Source organism: Microtus pennsylvanicus, chromosome 4 (assembly GCF_037038515.1).
Source record: "Microtus pennsylvanicus isolate mMicPen1 chromosome 4, mMicPen1.hap1, whole genome shotgun sequence".
In the NCBI taxonomy this organism is placed as follows: Eukaryota; Metazoa; Chordata; class Mammalia; order Rodentia; family Cricetidae; genus Microtus; species Microtus pennsylvanicus.
In genome coordinates this window covers 132,246,091-132,266,472 of record NC_134582.1, presented here as the reverse complement: position 1 = coordinate 132,266,472, position 20,382 = coordinate 132,246,091, and the positions used below count along the sequence as shown (strand labels likewise).

Here is a 20,382-nt window from a genome sequence, read left to right as displayed (position 1 = left end):
TTACTTTTTTGAGAGAGAACAATTAAGTTGGGTGGGTGGGGAAATGGGAGGGATTGCTTGAGATCAAACCCAGGCCTTCTTACATGCTGGACAAGCTTTCTGGCAACTGAGCCACCTCTCCAACCCTCAGGAATGAGTGTTACAGATTAGATATATATTCTTTTCTCAATTAAATACTAATTTCACAGCTTTGTAATAGATGTTTAAAAAGTCAAATAATACATTGTAGAAATAAAACCTGAAAATGCATAGATCTGGCAGTTGGACAGGCAAAGTCAGAGGGACTTAGATTTGCACAGGAATTATTAACCTGCCTCTGCTACTAATTGTTCACTTCATTTTGTCATCTTGAGCTCTCTGATGCTAACAGAAAACCTTTGGCTTCAGGTTAAACATGGGTATCACTGCTGCATCCAAAAACTATACCACTCATTGATATTGGCTTCCTTTGCTCTTTGCTGAGTTCACTCCTCAGAACCTTTAACACCAGCTCTAAAGGCAGATACTGATAGAACAAAATCCACTCTAGATATGACAGTTATTTGTCATCTCCCTTTGTTTTCTGAACATGGATTTCTTATATGATCTATACCAGCTGCTAAGAGACAAAATTTTCATGACATTAACAATTCATTTTATTACCTACTCTTAAGTTATATGATGTGGAAATCAAGTAATCCAATTTTACGTACATTTTTGAATTCTGTCATTACCTGTCAGGTACGTTTGCTCGTGAATCTCAGTGATGCTCAAGAGCTCGGCATTCTGCTGTTTGCAGCTTTCCCTTGCCTGATGCCAGGTTAAGGCAGACTTGGAGTTTATTTGGTAAAGAACTCCGGTCAACGGGTCTTTATTCCAGAGCCTCTCACTACCTTCAACTGCGAAAGAAGAGACTCAGTTAGCTGTGTGATGCATGGGAAATGCTTACAGAGAACAATACATTCACAACCCATCCAGCTCCCCTCATCACATCTTCAGTTGCTGGCCTTTTACTCATCTTTAAAGCCAGCTGTACTTTCCTCGCTCCTGAGATGAAGAGTAGATGTCTCATAGCCAACCACAGTTAGAGTGTTTCATGCATCTAAGGTAAGAAAGAGACACAACTTTTCCCTGTTTTCCTGCTGGGACATTTGGATTGGATGATGTAAGATATGAAGCAGATACAAGGAAGAAAAATCAAGACACCATCCCAGTGTTCTGGATCAGTGAACGAACCAGGTAAGGGAGAGGAAATAACGCATGGTTTCTTAAGGTAAGTGTCTCTGTTGTCTAATTTGGTCTTTGAAGTAAGGAATAAGAAGAAAGTTCACAGACTCCTTTAGACAGGCTGGGAACACCTGAACCTGCCAACAGAGAATAAAGTGGCTTTCAGAGCTTCACTTTCTCATCACCAGGACGCATTCCATCTAGGTCCCGGCAATAGGACATGCTAATCGTCAGGCTTTTTTCCCGTGGTTAAAAAAAACTGGCCACTTTCACTTATATTGGCCCTTCGATATTATAGGATTGCAAATAAACTTAGTGGACTTTATGAAAGCTTAATAATGTAGATAAATATTATTTATAGCCTTTTACATATAAGATATTTTGAAGGTAGCAAATAAAATGTTTTATGCTTGGAGAATATGTCTCTTTCTTGTTTCTTAATAACACAAAATTCTGCTTACAACCTTGGGAAAAACAGCAAAACCTTTGCAATTACTTCAGGGAAAAGAACAGAGATTATATAATTTTTAAAGTTTTCAAGAAAGTGTTAAACTATCCATACCATCTCGTGTACTGCATTGTAATTCTTAACTCTAGATCTTATTGTGTTTCGTGTCTGATGAGGAAGTGGCAATCAGAGTGCTTTCAGTCCCACATGCACCCTCCACCCCCCACACATCAAAGAAGGAGGAAAAAATTGTTAGAACTTGATTCATGCAATGGCATAGAATGTCCAAAGTTTGTCCTTGTTGTTGTTGATGATGATGATGTTGCAGATGGAACCCAGGCCACTGCTGAAGGTGCGTGGGCACTGGACTACTCAGCTACACCCCAGAACTAAAACAACTAGAAAAATCACTGTATGCTTACAGACAAATAAATTTCAATCAGTAATATAAAGTGTTAGAATGATCTGATGTTTGACAAATTTAATGTTTGTGTAAATGAGACTTTCCAGTGAGATATATTTGGGTTTTATTTAAAGACAAACATTTTTAAAAAAATATTTAATACTTGTGGGTTTGCTTAGAATAAGGTAGAAAATGTGATTGTGGACTAAAGGATGGTATTTCCTTATTTGGAAATAGTCAAGAGGATGTAATGACCCCAATGCGAACTGAAGTAACTCTTTTTTTCATTTAAAGAAAGTTTCTTTTACATTTGAAATCAAACGGTTAAAACACATCTCTCGATGAACACACCAGTTCACTGACTGTGCAGCTCCCCAGAGCTCAGCTTCTGGGGTAAACCAGGGAAGCTGATCCCAAAAGCCAAAGCTGCAAGCTATGGACAATTAAGAGAATGGGCTCTTTTCCTTTTCCTGTCCTCATGATATGTGAAAGTGAGTATCTAAACAGAAGGAAAACATTATCATAAACAACCTAAAGGACAATGGGAGCATGTGTTTTGTGGCACTAGGTCAGTGACCAATACCTCCTTGTCCTGGATCAAACCTACTGGGCTTAAAGTTATTGTAAAATAATAAAATAATATAAAATAAAATTCTCCTTTGACTGACCCACAAAACAAAATTAAAATTTTATGCAGATGGAAATTAAAAAAAACTTTTCTATAGTTATTTGTCTTTCATATGTTATGTCAGGACAAATATATCATTTGGCTTTGAATACACAGAATTAACAAGACTAAATAATATTGTAATGGATAAATTGGGAATTCCATTCCCACACACATCCAAGGACATCAAAGTCTGTGTTACTGATGTCCCATTTGTTCTCCACATGCTATCCATCACACACCCAATAAGTCTTCTATCAATACCACTTAAGGGAAGGATGCTATGGTTGGGGCCATGAAGCACATATCCCTGAGAAAAATGAGGATGGATTTAGAAAGTATCACTCTTACTAAGTGAAGACAACTCTTCGCTGGTTGAAAAATAGGTACGCCACTTTTCCAGACAAAAAGATTTCTCATTCAAAACATTAGACAGCTGTAAACCTTAAATGGAAATCAATTTGTAAATGTTGATAGAAGAGAGGCAAATGTATCTACCTCCATCAAGGCTAGAGAATTGTACCTGTATGGACTCGAAGGCCATGAACTTCAAGTGTCGTTATAAATACATCTACCTCAGTCACGACCAGAGCATGGTACCTTTAAGGATTTGAGGCCTGTGACCTTCATGGACACTCATCAGATGCTGAAGAGGCAATTACAATGCAATACAGAGTATGAACTCGTTTGCTTTTAACAAGACATTTGGGAAAATGCTCAGAAATATGGTATAGTTTGACATTAAGAAATTTTGCTAAGTTTTACTGCCTTAGAATACTAGCAGAGTAAGAATTCGATGCATGAATTTGTGGTTGCCAAAAGCTTAGTAGGACACAATGTTACTGCAGCTCAGAGAATTCCACAACAGTTCTGGGCCCCACTAGAGTCTCCTCCCTGGCCCCAGTTTCCTTTATGGGGCAGCAGAAAACCAAGCCTGGGGGATGTGAGGAAACATGCTGCAATAATCCAGCAATAAATGTGACAGAGGTTGGACATACGTAACTTAGGAAGGGGAGTCTGACTGCAAGAAGGATGTTCAGAGAAGCAGAAATAAGGCAAAGACTTCAAGCACTCCCTCCATCCTCGGCCCTAGCTCTGCCCTCAAGCTGTACCCCCAACTCCACCTAGACCTGTCACACACTTTTTTACAGATTCTTAAACAAGGACAGAACCACAGATTTCAAGTTCTGGTACTTGATGTGGTCTTGCTAGTTCTAGGAACACTTGAATTTTCATTTTCAAAAAACTTAGAAGCATAAATTACCCAATTCCCTTGATATCAAATTCCACCCTGTTGGGGCTTTAAGGCAGTATCATTTTCACAGCTAGGAGCTCCAGCACATGCTGACACAAAACTTGAGAACCCTCAAACTCTTTCTCCCACCAAACACATTTATCATGCCATTTAAATTCTGGTTTCAACCTGCGGCTTTATAAAGCTAAAGCATTTGGGGTTTGGCAGAATGGGGTGTCTACCTCCAGCATTGTCTATATAATACTGTATACAGTATACTTTGCCCTAAAGTTTCAGCAAATTAGGGTGTTATTTCATACAAGGAATGTTGGGGCAATAGTGGTGCTGTCTGATCTTCCCCCCAAAACCTAAATACAAACAATGGTCTTCAGCCACAGTGGTTCGTTTTCTCCACGGTAAAATGAGAGCTGTGGTGTCTGTAAGGGGTTAGAGTGGGATACTCTAGGATAACAAGTGTGAAAAAAATTGGGGGAACATGTTCTACATAAGGCCGAGGTCCTACCACCTTGTTGTCATGGTGACTGTTCCAAGCATATCTTGGTCGGTTACTTACATTGCAATGGACAAAATCCGAACAGCTTGTCGGTGTCGTAGTCAGTGGTGGTTCCACACCAGAGCCATCCGTCTGAGCGCCCAGCGCTGGTGCAGTCTGCGTACCATTTGTTCTCAAACTTGAACGGGAAAGCGCAGATGGCTCCGTTTGCATTGCCCAGCAAGGAGTACATGGCTGTGGGGACACAGGGGTTTGCATTTAGAATGAAAGTGGCATGTGTCTGTACGCTGACTTCACAGGCGTCCTGAGGGAGCTGCTCTGGCTCTTCTGATCTGCAGACCCTGTCCCCTCCACCTCTCCGTAGTCCGTCGCTTGGCACCAGTTGCAGCACGAATTTAGGAACCAATTCTAGCCCCGCCCCTTTCCCACCACCGTTTGGAATGGACTGTGCTCCTTTCTTTGAGGAAACATTGGCAATAAGCTCTTGCGACACCAGCTTTAACTTCTGCCTTTCCTCCAAGGCAGGCAGATGCTGTCCTTCCTCTTGGCTAGAAGTATAGTCTCAATAACTCTTCAGATTGGAAACAACCTTAAAGCTATGGAGCTGGCAAAAAGTGAGAATCAGAGGTTGGATCCTTGGGACCCAGATAAATATGAACATGGAGCCAGGGTCTCAGAGCAAACTAACTAACTAGACCCACCAAATCTGTGAGTGCCAGGTTCAAGTGAGAGAGCCTGACTCTGCCTAAGGTAGAGAGTGATGGGAGAAAACACTGGCCATCAACCTCTGACACATGTGTACACACACACACACACACACACACACACACACACACACACACACACACGGCATAGAGCCACAGGCAATGTTCGAATCCCCTCCAACTACCTCTGAGCAAGTCAGCCTCCACTTAGTTGCTCAAGTGGTTTGTGTGGGGGGCATGGATAGGATCGGCAGAGTTCTCTAATCCATATCCTAAAAAGAAATCACTCAAAACCCTTAAACAAGCCGGGCGGTGGTGGCGCACTCCTGTAATCCCAGCACTTGGGAGGCAGAGACAGGCGGATCTCTGTGAGTTCGAGGCCAGCCAGGTCTACCAAGGGAGTTCCAGGACAGGCTCCAAAGCTACAGAGAAACCCTGTCTCGAAAAAAAAAAAAAAAACCCTTAAACAGGATTCACAGTCAGTACTTTTCTTTTTCAATTCATGAAATTTGGGACAGTCTTGCTGTTTAGCCTAGAGTGGCCACAGACTTAATCCTCCCAGTTTCCTGCATGCTGAGATTACAAGCATGTACCGCCACTGTTCCCAGCTGCTTCTTTGCTGCTTTGTTTTGTTTCACCCATTATACTGATTTCATTGGACTTGTTTTCAATTAGTCAAAAATTACTTTTTAGTTAGTTATTAATAATTTCAAAACACTATTCTAACTTTAGTTCTGCTAAGATATATATCAAGTCTTTTTTAAGAGCACCTAAGATCATTTTATTTAGCAATCAAACATCTTTTTACGTTCAATAATCTAAAGTATGCAGCTTCCAAGCTAAAATAAAAATTTTGTTTTGAAAAATTTTGGTGCCAAACTAGACCTCTGATTTCTGCTGTTTTTTTTTCCAATTTCCCAGTTACATATTTTCCATTTTCTTTCTACTTTTGTTTCTGTTTTATTGTTGTCTTGGGGGGAGGAGTTTGTTTTGTGTTGCATTGTTTTTGCTTTGCTTTGGCTTGTTTGAGGCAGGCTTTTACTATGTAGTTCTGACAGACCTATAATTTTCTATGGAAAATAAACTGGTTTTGAACTCCCAGAGGTTGCCCACCTGCAGCTCCTGGATGCAGAGACGACCTGTTGTGTCTTCACACCTATCACTATTGTATTTTCTCTGATGACATTGTATACATATATAATACATTCTAGATGGAGAGGCACCGAGAGAACCTGTTCTTCCTTTTTTTTTTAGTGAGGTGGAATGGAGCATTGTGTCAGGGTGCACAAGGAAGTGAGAGGGCAACTTGTGGAATAGGGTCTCTCCTTCCACCACGTGGGTTTAAGGAACTTAACTCAGGTCATTGGGCCTGGCTGCAAGTATCTTTACCACTGAACTATCTCTCCAGCCCAGGACCAATCTTCACATCTTAAGTTTGTTTGAGGAACATGCTGGATTCAGTAAGAATTGGGACAACTCTCAGGGTCAAGCATGCCCTTCCCCTTCCCATAAAGAAAGTCCATGGGAACCACAGGACCAGTGCACGCTTCAGTAAGTCAGAGAATACATTCTCCTACTGGATTTATAGATGCCATCCAGAAGAGCTCTTTCAAAAATAAGATGTTTATTCAAAAATAGGTTTGAAAGAGGTCCAAAGAACCAAACTCCACCCTGCCCACTTCACTAAAGAAGCACAAAACTGCCCTCAAATCACATTCCCTTTAGGGCACAAACTTCCAGATAGTCCTTTAAATTATGCAAATTTACAATACTATTTTTCTAAAACAATCTCTAATATCAAGCAGTTTTTCAATAACATCGTATCTACAATTTTAACCTATATCGTATTAAATCAATTTAAAGGTGACTCTAGAGCTGGAAAGATGATTCAGCAGTTAAAAGCAGGCAGTGTTTTGTCAGAGGACTCAAGAACCCATGTCAGATGGCTCACAACTGTCTAAACTCAAGTCCATGGGATCAGACACCTCTTCAAGACAGATACTGCACTCATACGCATGTGTTCTCTCTCTCTCTCTCTCTCTCTCTCTCTCTCTCTCTCTCTCTCTCTCTTCCTTTCTCTCTCTCTCACACACACACACATACACACAATTTAATTGTTTCCAAATTAAAGTCATTTTGAGGGTCTAGGCTCTTCAGCAAGATTATTTTATATGTTGAAAGGTCATCAAAGTGTTGGCAAAAGGTAGCTGGTGGGCCATCTACAAAACTATCACACAATTCTTCATTAAAATAATTCAAAGACTCCTGTGTCATCCTTGTGTACTAACCTAGAATCTGGGTGAGGATCGAGCTTGCAAGCTGTACATTTAAACAATCTTACCAGATGTTTCTTAAACACATTAGTGTGATGATCGCTACCCTAAGTATTATGCACATTTCCCTCAAAGCAAATGACAGAACAGAAAGATAGTGACAGACTACTGTATTTTAAAATAAATAGGCTTGGTGGTACAGGCCTGTAATCCCGGCTACTCAGGAGATTGAGGCAAGAAGACTTTAAGTTTAATGTTACCTGGGCTACAGACCACATTCAAGGCCAGCCTAGGCAACCTAGTGAGACCCTACCTCTAAATAAAAAGCAAAGCCTAAAAGAACTAAAGGCAGCCAGGCAATGGTGGTGCACACCTTTAATCCCATCGCTCAGGAGGCAGAGGCAGGCGGATCTCTGCGAGTTCGAGGCCAGCCTGGTCTACAAGAGCTAGTTCCAGAACAGGCTCCAAAGCTACAGAGAAACCCTGTCTCGGGGCGGGAGGGGAGAACTGAAAGACTGAAAGCAGAGCTAAGCAGGAGAGCGCATGCCCAGAATGTGTGTAGCCTTAGATTTAACCCCCAGGACTGTGAGAAAAGAAGGAAACAGATAAGTTCAAAGAGGTGAACTCTAACAGTATTATCCTCAAATTGAATTCCTCAGCTTGACAATCGGCCCCTTTTTGAATTTGGCACAATCAAGTCTGAGCAAGCTTATCTTGCCCTTCGAGTTTTCTGTTGTTTCCCCTGGAAGGTGGCATTGCTTGGCTTGCCTCTTTTGGAATTTCTAAGTTTATATCGAGTTCAATAAATGTCTGGACATAGCTCTTTTCTGAACTCCACCCTCAATGACTTCTATTTCTCCTCTCCTCTTCTCTTTAGATGGACAGAAAGCAGACAAATAACCTCTTTACAGGGAACTGGGTTCCTGGGCTGTATCACTGTGATAAGCGAGGTCTCCGCAGCCCCAGCAGAAAAGTCGTTTAGGAATAAGTTTCCCCTGTCCCCAAAGGCCTCCAACCTTGAAGTTGTTCGAGATAATACCTCATACTAGCCAAATATCCACATGTGAAATGGGGCTGTGGCATCATCTGGTTCAAAAGAGAAGCCTTTGTAAAAGGTTCGAGGCTTTTTTGAATTGTCTTGATTTGCTGTCTGATTCAAAGTGAATGAAATTTGACTAAGACAAGGGGAAACTAAAAATTCTGAGTATCTTTCCCCTTTGATGGCTCAAGGAATTCACTTCAAATAAAGAAATTGCCCTCCCTGCTCATGGTGTCTTTATCTAAGGAGGGTGACTAGATATGCCCACTAATCCATGAGCCAGTTCCTCAGTTTGAATAATCCAGAATGATTCTTGTCTCCAAATACCACAGCGTGATAAAATAATCAGAAACACTCAGAGTTTCATTTCAGGTGATCTGAAGTAAAGAATGTCCTTGCGATCATTTCTCCGGAGAGATCCTAACCTTACCCTGGAGGTAAGGAAAAGCCTTATTAGAGCTAACGGGACAGTCTCAATGTCAAACAGAAGGCTTGGGTCAAAGACCACAATGAACTACTTCTGAAAACTATAACACATTGCTTAAAAGTAGGTAATATAAAGGCACTCAAAGTCATATTTCCTATGAATTACCAATAACTAATGGTTATTAAGGACATTTTCTCACACTTATTTACCTTCAAGTCCATCTAGATCACAGAATAATTCAAAAGCTCACAGTAATGTCTTACTGTTTCTTGTACAGACCACAGTAGGGCATACATATTTCCTTCAGCATCACGCAAGGAGACAGAAAGCCAGTTGGCATAAGGATGACCCCCTCTGAGCTCTTACCTTCATAACCCCTTGAGCACAAATCATCTGTGGTTCCGTACACCTTCCATCTGCTCCACAAACCGGAACCCTTGTAAAGTTTGATGTTCTTTTCTTGCCTGTTGCCATAATTAAAATATAACTCTGTGCCCTTGAGTCCAAAGAGCGTGTCATTCTTGCACTCCCATTTCTGAAATTCGCTTTTCGAGTCGCAGGCATACAGAGTGACTGAGGCCCAGTCGGTTTTTGAAGACACGCCCAAGCATAATTTGAAAGAGACACTCATAATCTGTGATTCCGACACCCAGCGGAATTTCTGGGACTCGGCTTCTGGGTTGCAGCTTGAGGTCTGCACCGAGCTGGCACTGAGAGCCTCCACACAACGCTTGTGATCTTCATTGTAGATCAAAAATTGCCTCGTGTCTGTTCAGAGAAATGAAGGAAAACACGATGATTAAGTATGTTCACATAACCAGAGCAATATTTTAAGACAAAAGTTCCCAGACTTCTGTTTCCCTAGAGAGGTATAGTTCCAGGGAAACTGGCAGAGGTAACTGTCTCGGGATGCTTCTCTCCCCCCTGGAAGCTGGACAGACAGACTTGAGGAGGGACCTGGTAGGAAATGAGTTTGGGTAGCTTTGGCTCATCCTCCATAGCTTATCTGTGGTCAAATGGGTCTTCCTTTGGTGGAAAAAAAATCAAGAAAAAAGAATTGGTAAGCATGAATTTCCTTCTATATGAATTCATGTCAAGGTGTTTCTTTTCTGTTTACTTTTAAAGACTATCCAAGGAAAAAAAATAAAAGATTGATATTTGACAGAAATATACACTAGCCACTCCTTGTAACATTTTCCTAAATTTCTTCTATCTACTTTGGACAGTGTTTTTCCAAATATTTTTCCAAATAAGCTGGTAAAGTTGGGTTTCTGATAATCTGAAAAAAAAATGATCTCAGTTATTCTTAACCAAACCATTCTGGGGCTGAAGCGGGGAGGAGGGAAAGAGGGAGAGGGAGTGGAACAGCAGCAGTCAGAAGAGTCCCTCCCTATTTCCAGATTATTCTGTTTCCTGTTCTCAACTCCCCAGTGCAGTTGGCATCACCTACACTCTGAGGTCAAGTCTCGGACTTTCAACTAAAAGCCCATAATGAATCATGGCCTCAAAAGGCCATTGTCTCCTGGCTCACTTGCTCCTCTCCCCATGCCCACACTGGAAAAGACTCCTTGCCTCTTCTCATCCATATTCCTAATTCTTGCCACTCTCTTCTGGGGTGCTACATGTCATCAATATGTTATATATTAGAAATATGTTACATGTGCTTTATGTCATAAATGCTGTATTTCTGTATGTTATAAATATGTCAAACTCCGTAAAACACAGATCTAGAACATCGGCTACCATTTGCTTCTCTGGAGTCTACAACTGTCCCTTACACACGCCACACCTAAGTCACCTGTTAATTGAACTCCTTCCCACACCTGACTCCACTTTGTTGCTGCCCACGAGTTAGTGCGACAAGGTAAGTTACTTTCTTCCTCAAGAAAATTAAAACTTTTAAAAAGTAGGGTGCTTTGCTCATGGTAAAACACAGAAAATAAGAAAATAAAACATTTTTTAAAAAACTACTAAGAGCATTTAGCATACAAAATGCTCGTCAACCTCCTCTCATTTAAAGCAGACTGCGAATGTTCCATTAGCTTAGCTCTTCTCTCGTGTTTTCCTAGCTGGTACTGCCCTCCACTGCTCCGAGCTGCTCTCAGTATAATCTCAGCAGTAACCACACACCGATCTTACACTCCAGATTTCAGTCATTCTGGTTTGACTACTGCCTGTCCTTTTTAAAACCCCTTATTCAGAGAAAAAACAAACCAGGAGACAGTCAGGCAGTGATGGGGAAGGACAGGAAAGTCTGTACAAGGTGCATGGCCTCCCTTCAGAGAGTTTTACTTTCATGTACCCGATTTTCATCTGTAGTTCACCTGAATCTCACTCCAGTTACAGTAGTGCTTTTGTGAACTCTCTAGTTAGGTTTCCATAGCTATGGTAAAACATCATCACCAAAAGCAGCTTGGTGAGGAAAGAGTTCATCTCAGCTTACAACTCTTGAGTCACGCTCCATCATCCGGGGAAGTCAAGGCAGGAACCAGAGAAGAGAAACAACGCTTACTAACTTGCTCAGCATGCTTTATACAGCCAATGCCACCTGCCCAGGGTCAAAACAACCCCTGTGATCTGGGCTTTTTCATATCAACCATTAATCAAGAAAATGCCTTACAGACTTGCCTACTGGCAATCTGATGGAGGTAGTTCCTCAAATGAGGTTCCTCTTTCTAAATAATTCTAGTCTATGCCAAGTTGGGAAAGGGAAAGAAAAAAAAAAAACATCCAGGGCAGGAACCAACGTCCAGCATTTTCTTTCTCAATGCTTCATCATGCACCCAGATTCACAAGCCTAAATCCACTAGTCACCCTAGTTTCCCAGCTCTCTCTCCCTCTCGTCCTCCCCCTCCTTCCCTCTCTCCCTTCCTCTCTCCCACGTCCACCCCTCCCAATTCTGTATGCAATCTGTAGAGAAGGTGAGGGAGAAGCACAACATCCATTCCCTCCTCTGTTCTCATCTCTCTGATGTCACTGTCACCATCATGGTCCTGCTCCACTCTCGGCTCTTTCTGAAGAGGAATCATGGAGGCAGAGGACTTCTGGTGACCCAGATTCCTTTGACGAGAGGACACTGACCTGTCTCTATACAGCAAAGCCTTCTCCCACATAACGGTTGTTGAATCCACTGAACGACGTGGAAGAGTGGGATTCTGTCTATTCCTGCTGTCTCATTGATGGAGCTCCCTCCATGCATTATTCTGGTGGAGTATTTCTTGGTTTAGACAATGGATTTTGTTTCTTTTCTGTATTAAGGTCTTGGGAGAAAACTTTGTTTCTAATTTAAAAACTGGGTTTCTTACCTTTTTTTTTTTTTTTTTTGGTTGTTTTTTGAGACAAGGCTTCTCCGTAGGTTTAGAGTCTGTCCTGAAACTCACTTTGTAGACCAGACAGACTGGCCTCAAACTCACAGAGATGCACCTGTCTCTGCCTTCCAAGGGGCATGCACCACCATCACCCAATAAAAGGGGATGGCTTAGTGGTTAAAGACGGGGCTTGCAACCAAGGTTGATTTTCTAAGGGCAGAATCCCTTCAGGTCTGGAACCACTGAGCCCAAGAGGAAAGCACCTGACTTTCATAAAGCAGACTCTGGACAAGGAGCCGTCCAGCCCTGACACCTCTCACTCCTTGCTCCTCATCATTCGGCCCATGGCCCCTCACCGACACTTACCACCGCCAGCGCTGAGCCTTGCTGTTACTCAACACTCCTGGCTGGTTGCTATTTTAGCCACTTCATAGTCCCAGCTCAAGTGTCAGTCCCTCCATGAGCTGGCCACCTCCGCTCATTTTACTCCTCTCTTTTCTTTAGGATACCCACAACCTTCTTGCAGTATATGCTCTCCTTTTATTTGTGAGCTTTGTGGGGGTTGGGGATTTTTGACACAGGCTAGCCTTGAATTCTCTATGGCACAGAGGCAGATCTTGAACTCCTGACCCTCCGGCCTCCATCTTCTAAGCACTGAGATAACAGGCAGGTCAGCCAACCTTGTTTACTTATTTTTACTGTGTCTGCTTTTGCTATATTATAAACCCCATGAGAAGGACCTGGCCTCTCTGGTTCAATACTATCATCTTTCTTCAGGAAACATAATTTTCCAATAAGTCTTAGTTTAACGAATGACTGCTATAACTGAAATGTTATAGTGGATTCATGATTACGGAACTATTTTACATGCATGTTTTCCCTGCAGGCTTATTTCCCCCCTGACACATCTATAAGCAACTTGACTCCTGCAAAGAGCGCTGGCTGAGTTGCTCCTAAAATGCACACTTATCTGTGCTTGTTTCCTGTGCTTCTCCTTGGCTGCTAGAAGCGGAGCAAGTGGGATGTCACTGCCATTGGACAATGCGAGGAAACGCTCCTTATCAAAGCGTGCTGACAGAAACACACACTTGCTTCTCCCAATCGCCGGTGCAGTTTCTCTTTCACCATTGTCCCTGTCAAACGCATCTGGCTGAACAAGTCATACATCTTCCTCCAAAAGGATGTTTAAGACCTAGGCCAAAAGTCAGCTTAGGGCATCGCTGTCGTTTCTAAGTATACCGGTGGAAAGCATTTGTAAACATTCTAATATTTGCCATACAAGTTATGTTTTTGTAACAGAAACACCACATAGGGACAGAAGGACAAAAGGGTTCATTTCTCTGCAATCTCAGTATGGACGGGGATATCTGAAGATTTTATTTAATACCTACACACTTGGAACTTATAAACATTGCAGGACTCCCCTTTCTTCTTTATCTTTCTCACCTATCTTTCTTTTTTTTAATTTATTTATTTATTAAGGATGTCTGCCTCCTCCCCGCCACCGCCTCCCATTTCCCTCCCCCTCCCCCGATCAAGTCCCCCTCCCTCATTTGCTCCAAGAGCAATCAGGGTTCCCTGACCTGTGGGAAGTCCAAGGACAGCCCACCTCTATCCAGGTCTAGTAAGGTGAGCATCCAAACTGCCTAGGCTCCCCCAAAGCCAGTACGTGCAGTAGGATCAGAAACCCACTGCCATTGTTCTTGAGTTCTCAGTATTCCTCATTGTCCGCTATGTTCACATGATTGAAGGGAAGAATCAATTCCCACAAGTTGTCCTCTGACCTCAACCTAAATTCCAGGGCAAGCCTGTGTGAGGCAGAAGACTAAGTATCCAATAAGGTGTGAATTTTCTTGTAGGCATGTTTTAAAATGACTCTATAATATTAAACAAAGGAATAAATGTCAAAATCTTCCAGCAAAGAAATGTAGTCCTAAAGGGGGCGTATTCAGGGATAGAAATATAATACACTATATTCCCCTAATACACTTTTAGATTCTCTCTATTGTCATGTAAAATAATGACACTAACACACATAGTAAAACTGGAAGACAGAGAAGCTGGATTAGAGGAGGCTAGAAAAGGACTCTGGAATAGGTATTGTCAGAATTCTCTTTCTTTCTCAACTTCTGCAATGGTCCACACAGTGGAACACATCCCAAAATGTAAGGACTACCTCTCTGCCTGGGGACATTTTATGACTAGGGTGTACACACAGGGCAGATCTGGCAGGTCAGATCCACATCCCCTGTGACTGATGGGGAGGAATAGAAGCCCCGGTGTTGTAAATTCTAGAGGACAGGGGGGTCCTGTGGCAGTGTCACCAGACCCCCACTGCAAATCTGAGTTCCTCACACTGGCATAATTGCATGCTTTTCCTTCCCATCTCACTTCCCTATTTGCCTGGGTAGTGTTTCCTGACATGGCTTCCCAATAAAATCACAGCTATGCAATGTCACCTGTAGTCGGCGTAATAACCAGGCTAGCTTAATATGAAACAGCAAATTTTAATGAAGGAATAGCTTACAACACCAGGGATCCAGCGATGAGCAAGAGATACAAAAAAAGAGAGCTGCGGGGCTCACCAGATTTATATGTAAACATTAGCCCGAGGCGAACATGCCCTCTAAGGGGCTGGACTATCCCTACAGTCACCTTCTGCAGGATGCCAGACTGAGGATAGACAGTATGTCTGTCACCCTCAGGAAATGAAGATGAAGCCTACAGTGCCATGTCACCTCCCCAACACTAAAACCCAGCGGGAAATGTTTGCCATGCCCCTCAGCTACACAAAACGCCAGGCTGGAAGTAGGGAGGGGCGGTGACTGGGGCTCAACAGTGGTGAAAGGAAACTTGTTTCATTCTTCACTTTGATTCTTTATTCATTCTCTAGCACATCACCCAGATTACTAATTCATCTCATTCCCTGTGGTCACTTGGAGAGGCATAATTGTGGTAACATAATTGATTGTGAATTCAAAGGGTGGGGGGAAAAGAAGGCAAGACATTTTCCAGTACCCTTCTCTTTTCTCTAAAAGGGTAACTTCTACACTCTCCCTGTTACAAAGTCCCATCATAGCGGAAGGAGGCTTCTCCACTGCCTTATGATCGATCCATTGTTCCAGGTGTGTCCTGAGGCCATCCCATCAGGCTGTGCTGCCCCTTCAGGCTCCACTGTCTCCTAACCCACCAGCTTCCCAACAGTAGCCTGATCCCCCGCTTAGGGACAACAAACACCTGCAGGTAAGAAATTGCCTCTGCGTACTGTTTTTTCCTACATATAGTCATACTGACCAATTCACGTTGTGTATCCATCACCCAGTAAGCAGCCAGAGTTTAGCACTTTGTCAGTAGAAAATGAAGAGTCCACTGTTCACTTGCTGTGTGACTTTGCTAAGTCTCTTAGTTTTCTGTGCTTTCAATCTATTGAAACGAGAGTGAACCACAGCACCTACTGGGTCTGCAAGAGTAAATGAGACCATCTGAAGGGCCTGGAACAGTGCCTGAGGCAGGAATGCCTCCACCAATGCTCACACTCCTTCCTTAGCAGGAGTGTGGAGAAAACAGGCTTGAGTGGGGTGTGAGGCGGCTCAGAACAGGATGAAACTGGAAACAAACAACAAAGAGAGCTGATGAAGCAGCCAGACAAAGGGACAGTTGAACAGAAAGGCAGTGGAAGTTTGGAGCGGTCATGTGGTCCACAAGGGTCTGTGGAGGGTCTGTGACATCCTGCGTTGCCGTAGTTAAGCTCATCCTTCCTAGGTCAATCTTGTCATCTGTGAAATAGGATTAATACTCCGAGTCATCCTTCCTTCAGAAAACTCAGTAAATCTTGATTCCCTTCTCCCCCCTTGGAAAGAAAAAACTGTTGATGTAAATCCAAATATCTAAGACCACCTTTTACTGTACTGTTCTTTAGAATCCCATATTTCTTTCTTGACTGGAACAGACCAGCTGATAAATGATGCCACCTCTCGGCCTCAATGCCAGAAAGCAATATGCAGGAGCTAGGTGTCGCTGGCTCACTGACCTCCAAAACCCACTTACTCTTCAAAGTCTAGTTGTTTTTCAGGTACTAAAGCGTGTGTCACTTTCTTTTCTGAAACTATGAATCTATGGCTTCCAGCTCTATGTTATGTTTTGGCTCCATTAGATGTACACATTAGTATACATATGTGTGTTATGTTTTATATAGTCATATTAGTTTATATATATAAAGCTATATGTATAGTATATACATGCCCCCTATATGTATACAAGTATAAATTAATGAATAGTAATACACATATTGTATGTAACCATATATAAAATGTTATCTACAGTACATATTATAATTATATGTGTGTGCCTATATATTATATACATAACACCTATATATTAAAATTTAAAGTTATGGGACTGGCTACATAGTGTAGTGGGTGAAAGCACTTGCTACCAATTCTGAGGACCTGAGTTTGATCCCTGGGACCCTCAGGGTTTTGTGGGAGCCTAGGCAGTTTGGATGCTCACCTTACTAGACCTGGATGGAGGTGGGTGGTCCTTGGACTTCCCACAGGGCAGGGAACCCTGATGGCTCTTTGGACTGACGAGAGAGGGGGACTTGATTGAGGGAGGGGGAGGGAAATGGGAGGCAGTGGTGTGGAAGAGACAGAAATCTTTAATAAATAAATAAATTAATTAATTAATTAAAAAAACCATATAAAAAGAGAAATGAACCAAATCCTAAAGTTGTCTTCTGACCTTCACATGAATGCCGTGGCAAGACCAAGCCCACACACAGACACAAACAGATATAATCAATAAATTAAAATGTAATAAAAATCATGCTTAACTAACATCAATCTAACCTACGTATCTGTTCCCAGGATAAGAGAAAACGGGCTTTCAGACATGAAGTCTGAGGAGTCTGTGGAAAAGATCACAGTAGCAAACAAATAAAAACATGGAGAATGAGGCTGGTTTTATTCTATGTTGAACTCGAGGAAATACATAAAGTTAAGCATCCATGCTTCACGAGATGTGTTTAAAGTGAAATCAAAGACTGCAAGGGCGACGGGGAGAACGGATACTACAATAACATGACAGTTAGCGTCACTCCTTTCTGGACATTAGATGGAGAAACTGAAGTAGAATACACTCGAAGAAAAATGGTCTAGCACGATGTCCGTGTCAGAGTCACAACCGAGCTGCTTCCCTTCCAGATCCAGGTATTTTTGTGTTACTCCTGAGCCTGTGATTTTCCGTCCCTCACTGGGAGGTTCTAGGCTTGCACTCTGCTGTAAAGTCATGCCCCACCCTCTTTTTAGTGTTGATTTGTTTATTTCAAAAAAGTTTTATTGTATTTATTGCAGTTCTGTGTTGAGTATGCCATACAATTGATGTGGAGATCAGAAGCCATCCCACAATGTGAGTCCCAGGCATCAAATCCAAGTTATCAGGTCTAACCGCAAGCACCTTTACCTATTGAGCCATCTCTGGCCTAAGCGCTTGCTGTGTTTGTCTTACTTTCTTGTGGTACCAATACACTAAGTCCCAAAGGGTAAGATCGGAAACTTGCTTAGTTGGCAGCCAATTAAAGGACACCTGAGTTCTCAGGATCCCCTTTCCTAGTTCCCCATCACCTCGCAAGACCCATAGGATGATCGCCTTGCTACCCAATGACCCAGAACATTTTCTTCTTCCCCAAGGGAGCATCCCACCCCAGTACCACTTTCTGCATCTGTGTGTTGATGCCACTGATAAGCTGGCTATGTTTTGTCCTCTTTGCTTTCGACTTGCCTGCTGTCTTGAGTGTTATTGCCAGTGTTTAAGCCTCAGTACGTATGTGTGCAGTCATAATTATAGTGAAGACATCGTGAGAGCTGCTGGGAACTGAATTTGGACTAAACAGAGAAACATAGTTTGGTAACTTTGGCTCATGGGCAATGGTGTGCTGGTAAACTCAACAACTTCTTTTATAGAGGACCACAAAACATAAAACACTAGCTGATCCATGGTACTTGCTGACCCCTCCTCCCATAAGTAAATAATCTCATTGTGGTTCTGCCGTCCTGAGGCCATGTAAGCAGAACTGGGAAGAGAAGCTTGCAACAACAGGGCACCTTCCCAGATCTCAGGACACAGCAAAGCAGGGTGTCACATGATGGGAAGCCCAAGCTTCAAAAACGAGAGGAAGTCATGGCTTGAGAGAAAAGCCTCAGTATCATGAGTCGTTAGCACAAGCGCTACCTTGGAAAAGATGCCTTCTGGAGATGGCGATAGGTGTGGGCAGTCAAATGCCTAGAAGTTCTGTTCAGCGGATGGAAGCCCACCCAGCATGCCACTCACTTTCCACCCTTTCTCTCCCAGGCCTCCTTGACTTCTTACCATAATATAAAACCATGTGGGTGAGTTAGATAATCCTTGCTGTAACATATGGGGAGCTTAAAGTCAATGGGAAGCAGCTCAATGGGGACTTTTTGTTTGGTTTCTTTATTCTCTAGAGAGTCCTGCAGGATCTCACACTCTATACTCCCATATCTATGCCCACAAAGAAACCTGCAGAACACTCTGTCCCAGGATCTGTGCCCAGAGACCGGCAGGACCTCTCACTCTGCCCCATATCTGTGCCCAAAGACCCACAGAACCTCACACTCTATCCCATATCTGTGCCCACAGAGAAAGGGATTAGGGAGGCATCCTGCTATCTCAAGAAGAGAAACATTCTTAAGAAAATTGAGGAAAACTTTATCAAACAGCTCCCTAGAGAAATTCCAGCATCAGTTTCACAGCAGGACATGGGCAAAGACCAAGGGCACAAACTGTGTCCAGCAGGCATTAGTTTTCTCATGGAAATAAAGAGCGATAAGAAGCTAAAATAGTCTCAAAATAGATCTGGGAGTGGAAACTCTCCCAGGCCCTTCCATTTTGATGCTTAAGAGTTCAGAGAAATACAGATTTAGCATTGCCTTCGAGCATCTAATGAGCCCTGATCAGTTCCTACAGACACACCAACCACCATCAGACTTTAGCACTGAACACATCCACTTCTGAGACAGTCTGAACAATTTTGGATACAGATAAGGATGAACTTTCTAGCAATAAAAATTTTGAATGTCTTCATTCCTGTGTCTTCCCCCGCTCCCACCCCACTTGGCCTTCTTTATTACCTAACCTTTCTTTGTCTGTGGAATGTAGCATGATTGTTCTTTATTCTACAGCTAATATCCACTTACGAGTGAGCACATATCATGCTTTTCTTTCTGGGTCTGTGTGATTTGGGAAGTCCTATTTCTTTCTGAGTAAATATGGAGGAGGGGAGAATGAGTGAGGGCAAAGGGGAGGAGGGGGACGAGAGTGAGAGGAGAGGAGGGAGGGAAGGTTGTGGTCGGGATATAAAACATATAAATTAATTAAATTGAAAAGTCAAAAATGAAAATCTTTACACACAAAGTTGAGTGTGAGAATCACAGAGTCCCTCCTCAAGGGCAATTTCCGCTCCTCATCCTTTTGCCTCTCAGATGAGGGGAAGCAACTGCTTCCCCTTCTCCTGCCAGAGATGCTCGGACGGTATTGCTGGGTATGCATGGCAATGGCATAAAATGAAGTAGGGCAAACCACAAAACAAGAAGCCATTGCACAAATCAGATTGAAATAGCCATACCCGAGAGATACCCACAGGAGGACAGAGGTCCTGGGGGGCTTCAGCCTGGACAGCTTCTGGCACTGGAGGGCAACAGCATTGCCTGACTCTCCCTTGACTCCCACACTGGCTGCAAGGCCAAGGTCAGATGCAGGCTTGACTGTGGTCTGGTAAAACCACAGGTACTGCAGGAACGGTGTGCTCCAGTCCTCTTCCTGACTGCGCGGGTCTCTGAGCATCAACTCCAGACAAAAGGTGTGCAAAGCCCCCACCTCAGAACAGACTTACCCAATAGCTGAACGGCGACGGGGATGACGGAGATAAAAGCCAGGAATAAGGGAAGCCTCATGGCCCAGTATGTACCCTTGTCTTCCACTGATGGAAGGGAGGGGAGAGGAAACGAGAAAGAACACGGCCAGGTCTCCGGGTTGCACCTCTGCCTAGTCCAGGGTCTGGGAGCTGCCCGGCTGAAGAGGAGGGCAGAGGAAGCTGTCCCTTTTAAAGGACTCCTGAATTTAGGAAAACCCTCCAATTGAGA

At 43.0% G+C, this 20,382-nt stretch overlaps 1 protein-coding gene across 1 annotated transcript in view; it reads right to left on the bottom strand.

The window, feature by feature from the left end:
• Window positions 1-20,382, bottom strand: part of Mrc1 (mannose receptor C-type 1) — an 89,742-nt gene extending 69,360 nt beyond the window's left edge. Inside the window, exons 1-4 of the mRNA XM_075970534.1 lie at window positions 20,133-20,382; window positions 9,282-9,683; window positions 4,533-4,706; window positions 714-878 (exon numbers count right to left, since the gene is read on the bottom strand). Coding sequence (XP_075826649.1) covers window positions 714-878; window positions 4,533-4,706; window positions 9,282-9,683; window positions 20,133-20,193 — 802 coding nt within the window. The 5' untranslated portion in view covers window positions 20,194-20,382. The remainder of the gene's footprint in view (window positions 1-713; window positions 879-4,532; window positions 4,707-9,281; window positions 9,684-20,132) is intronic.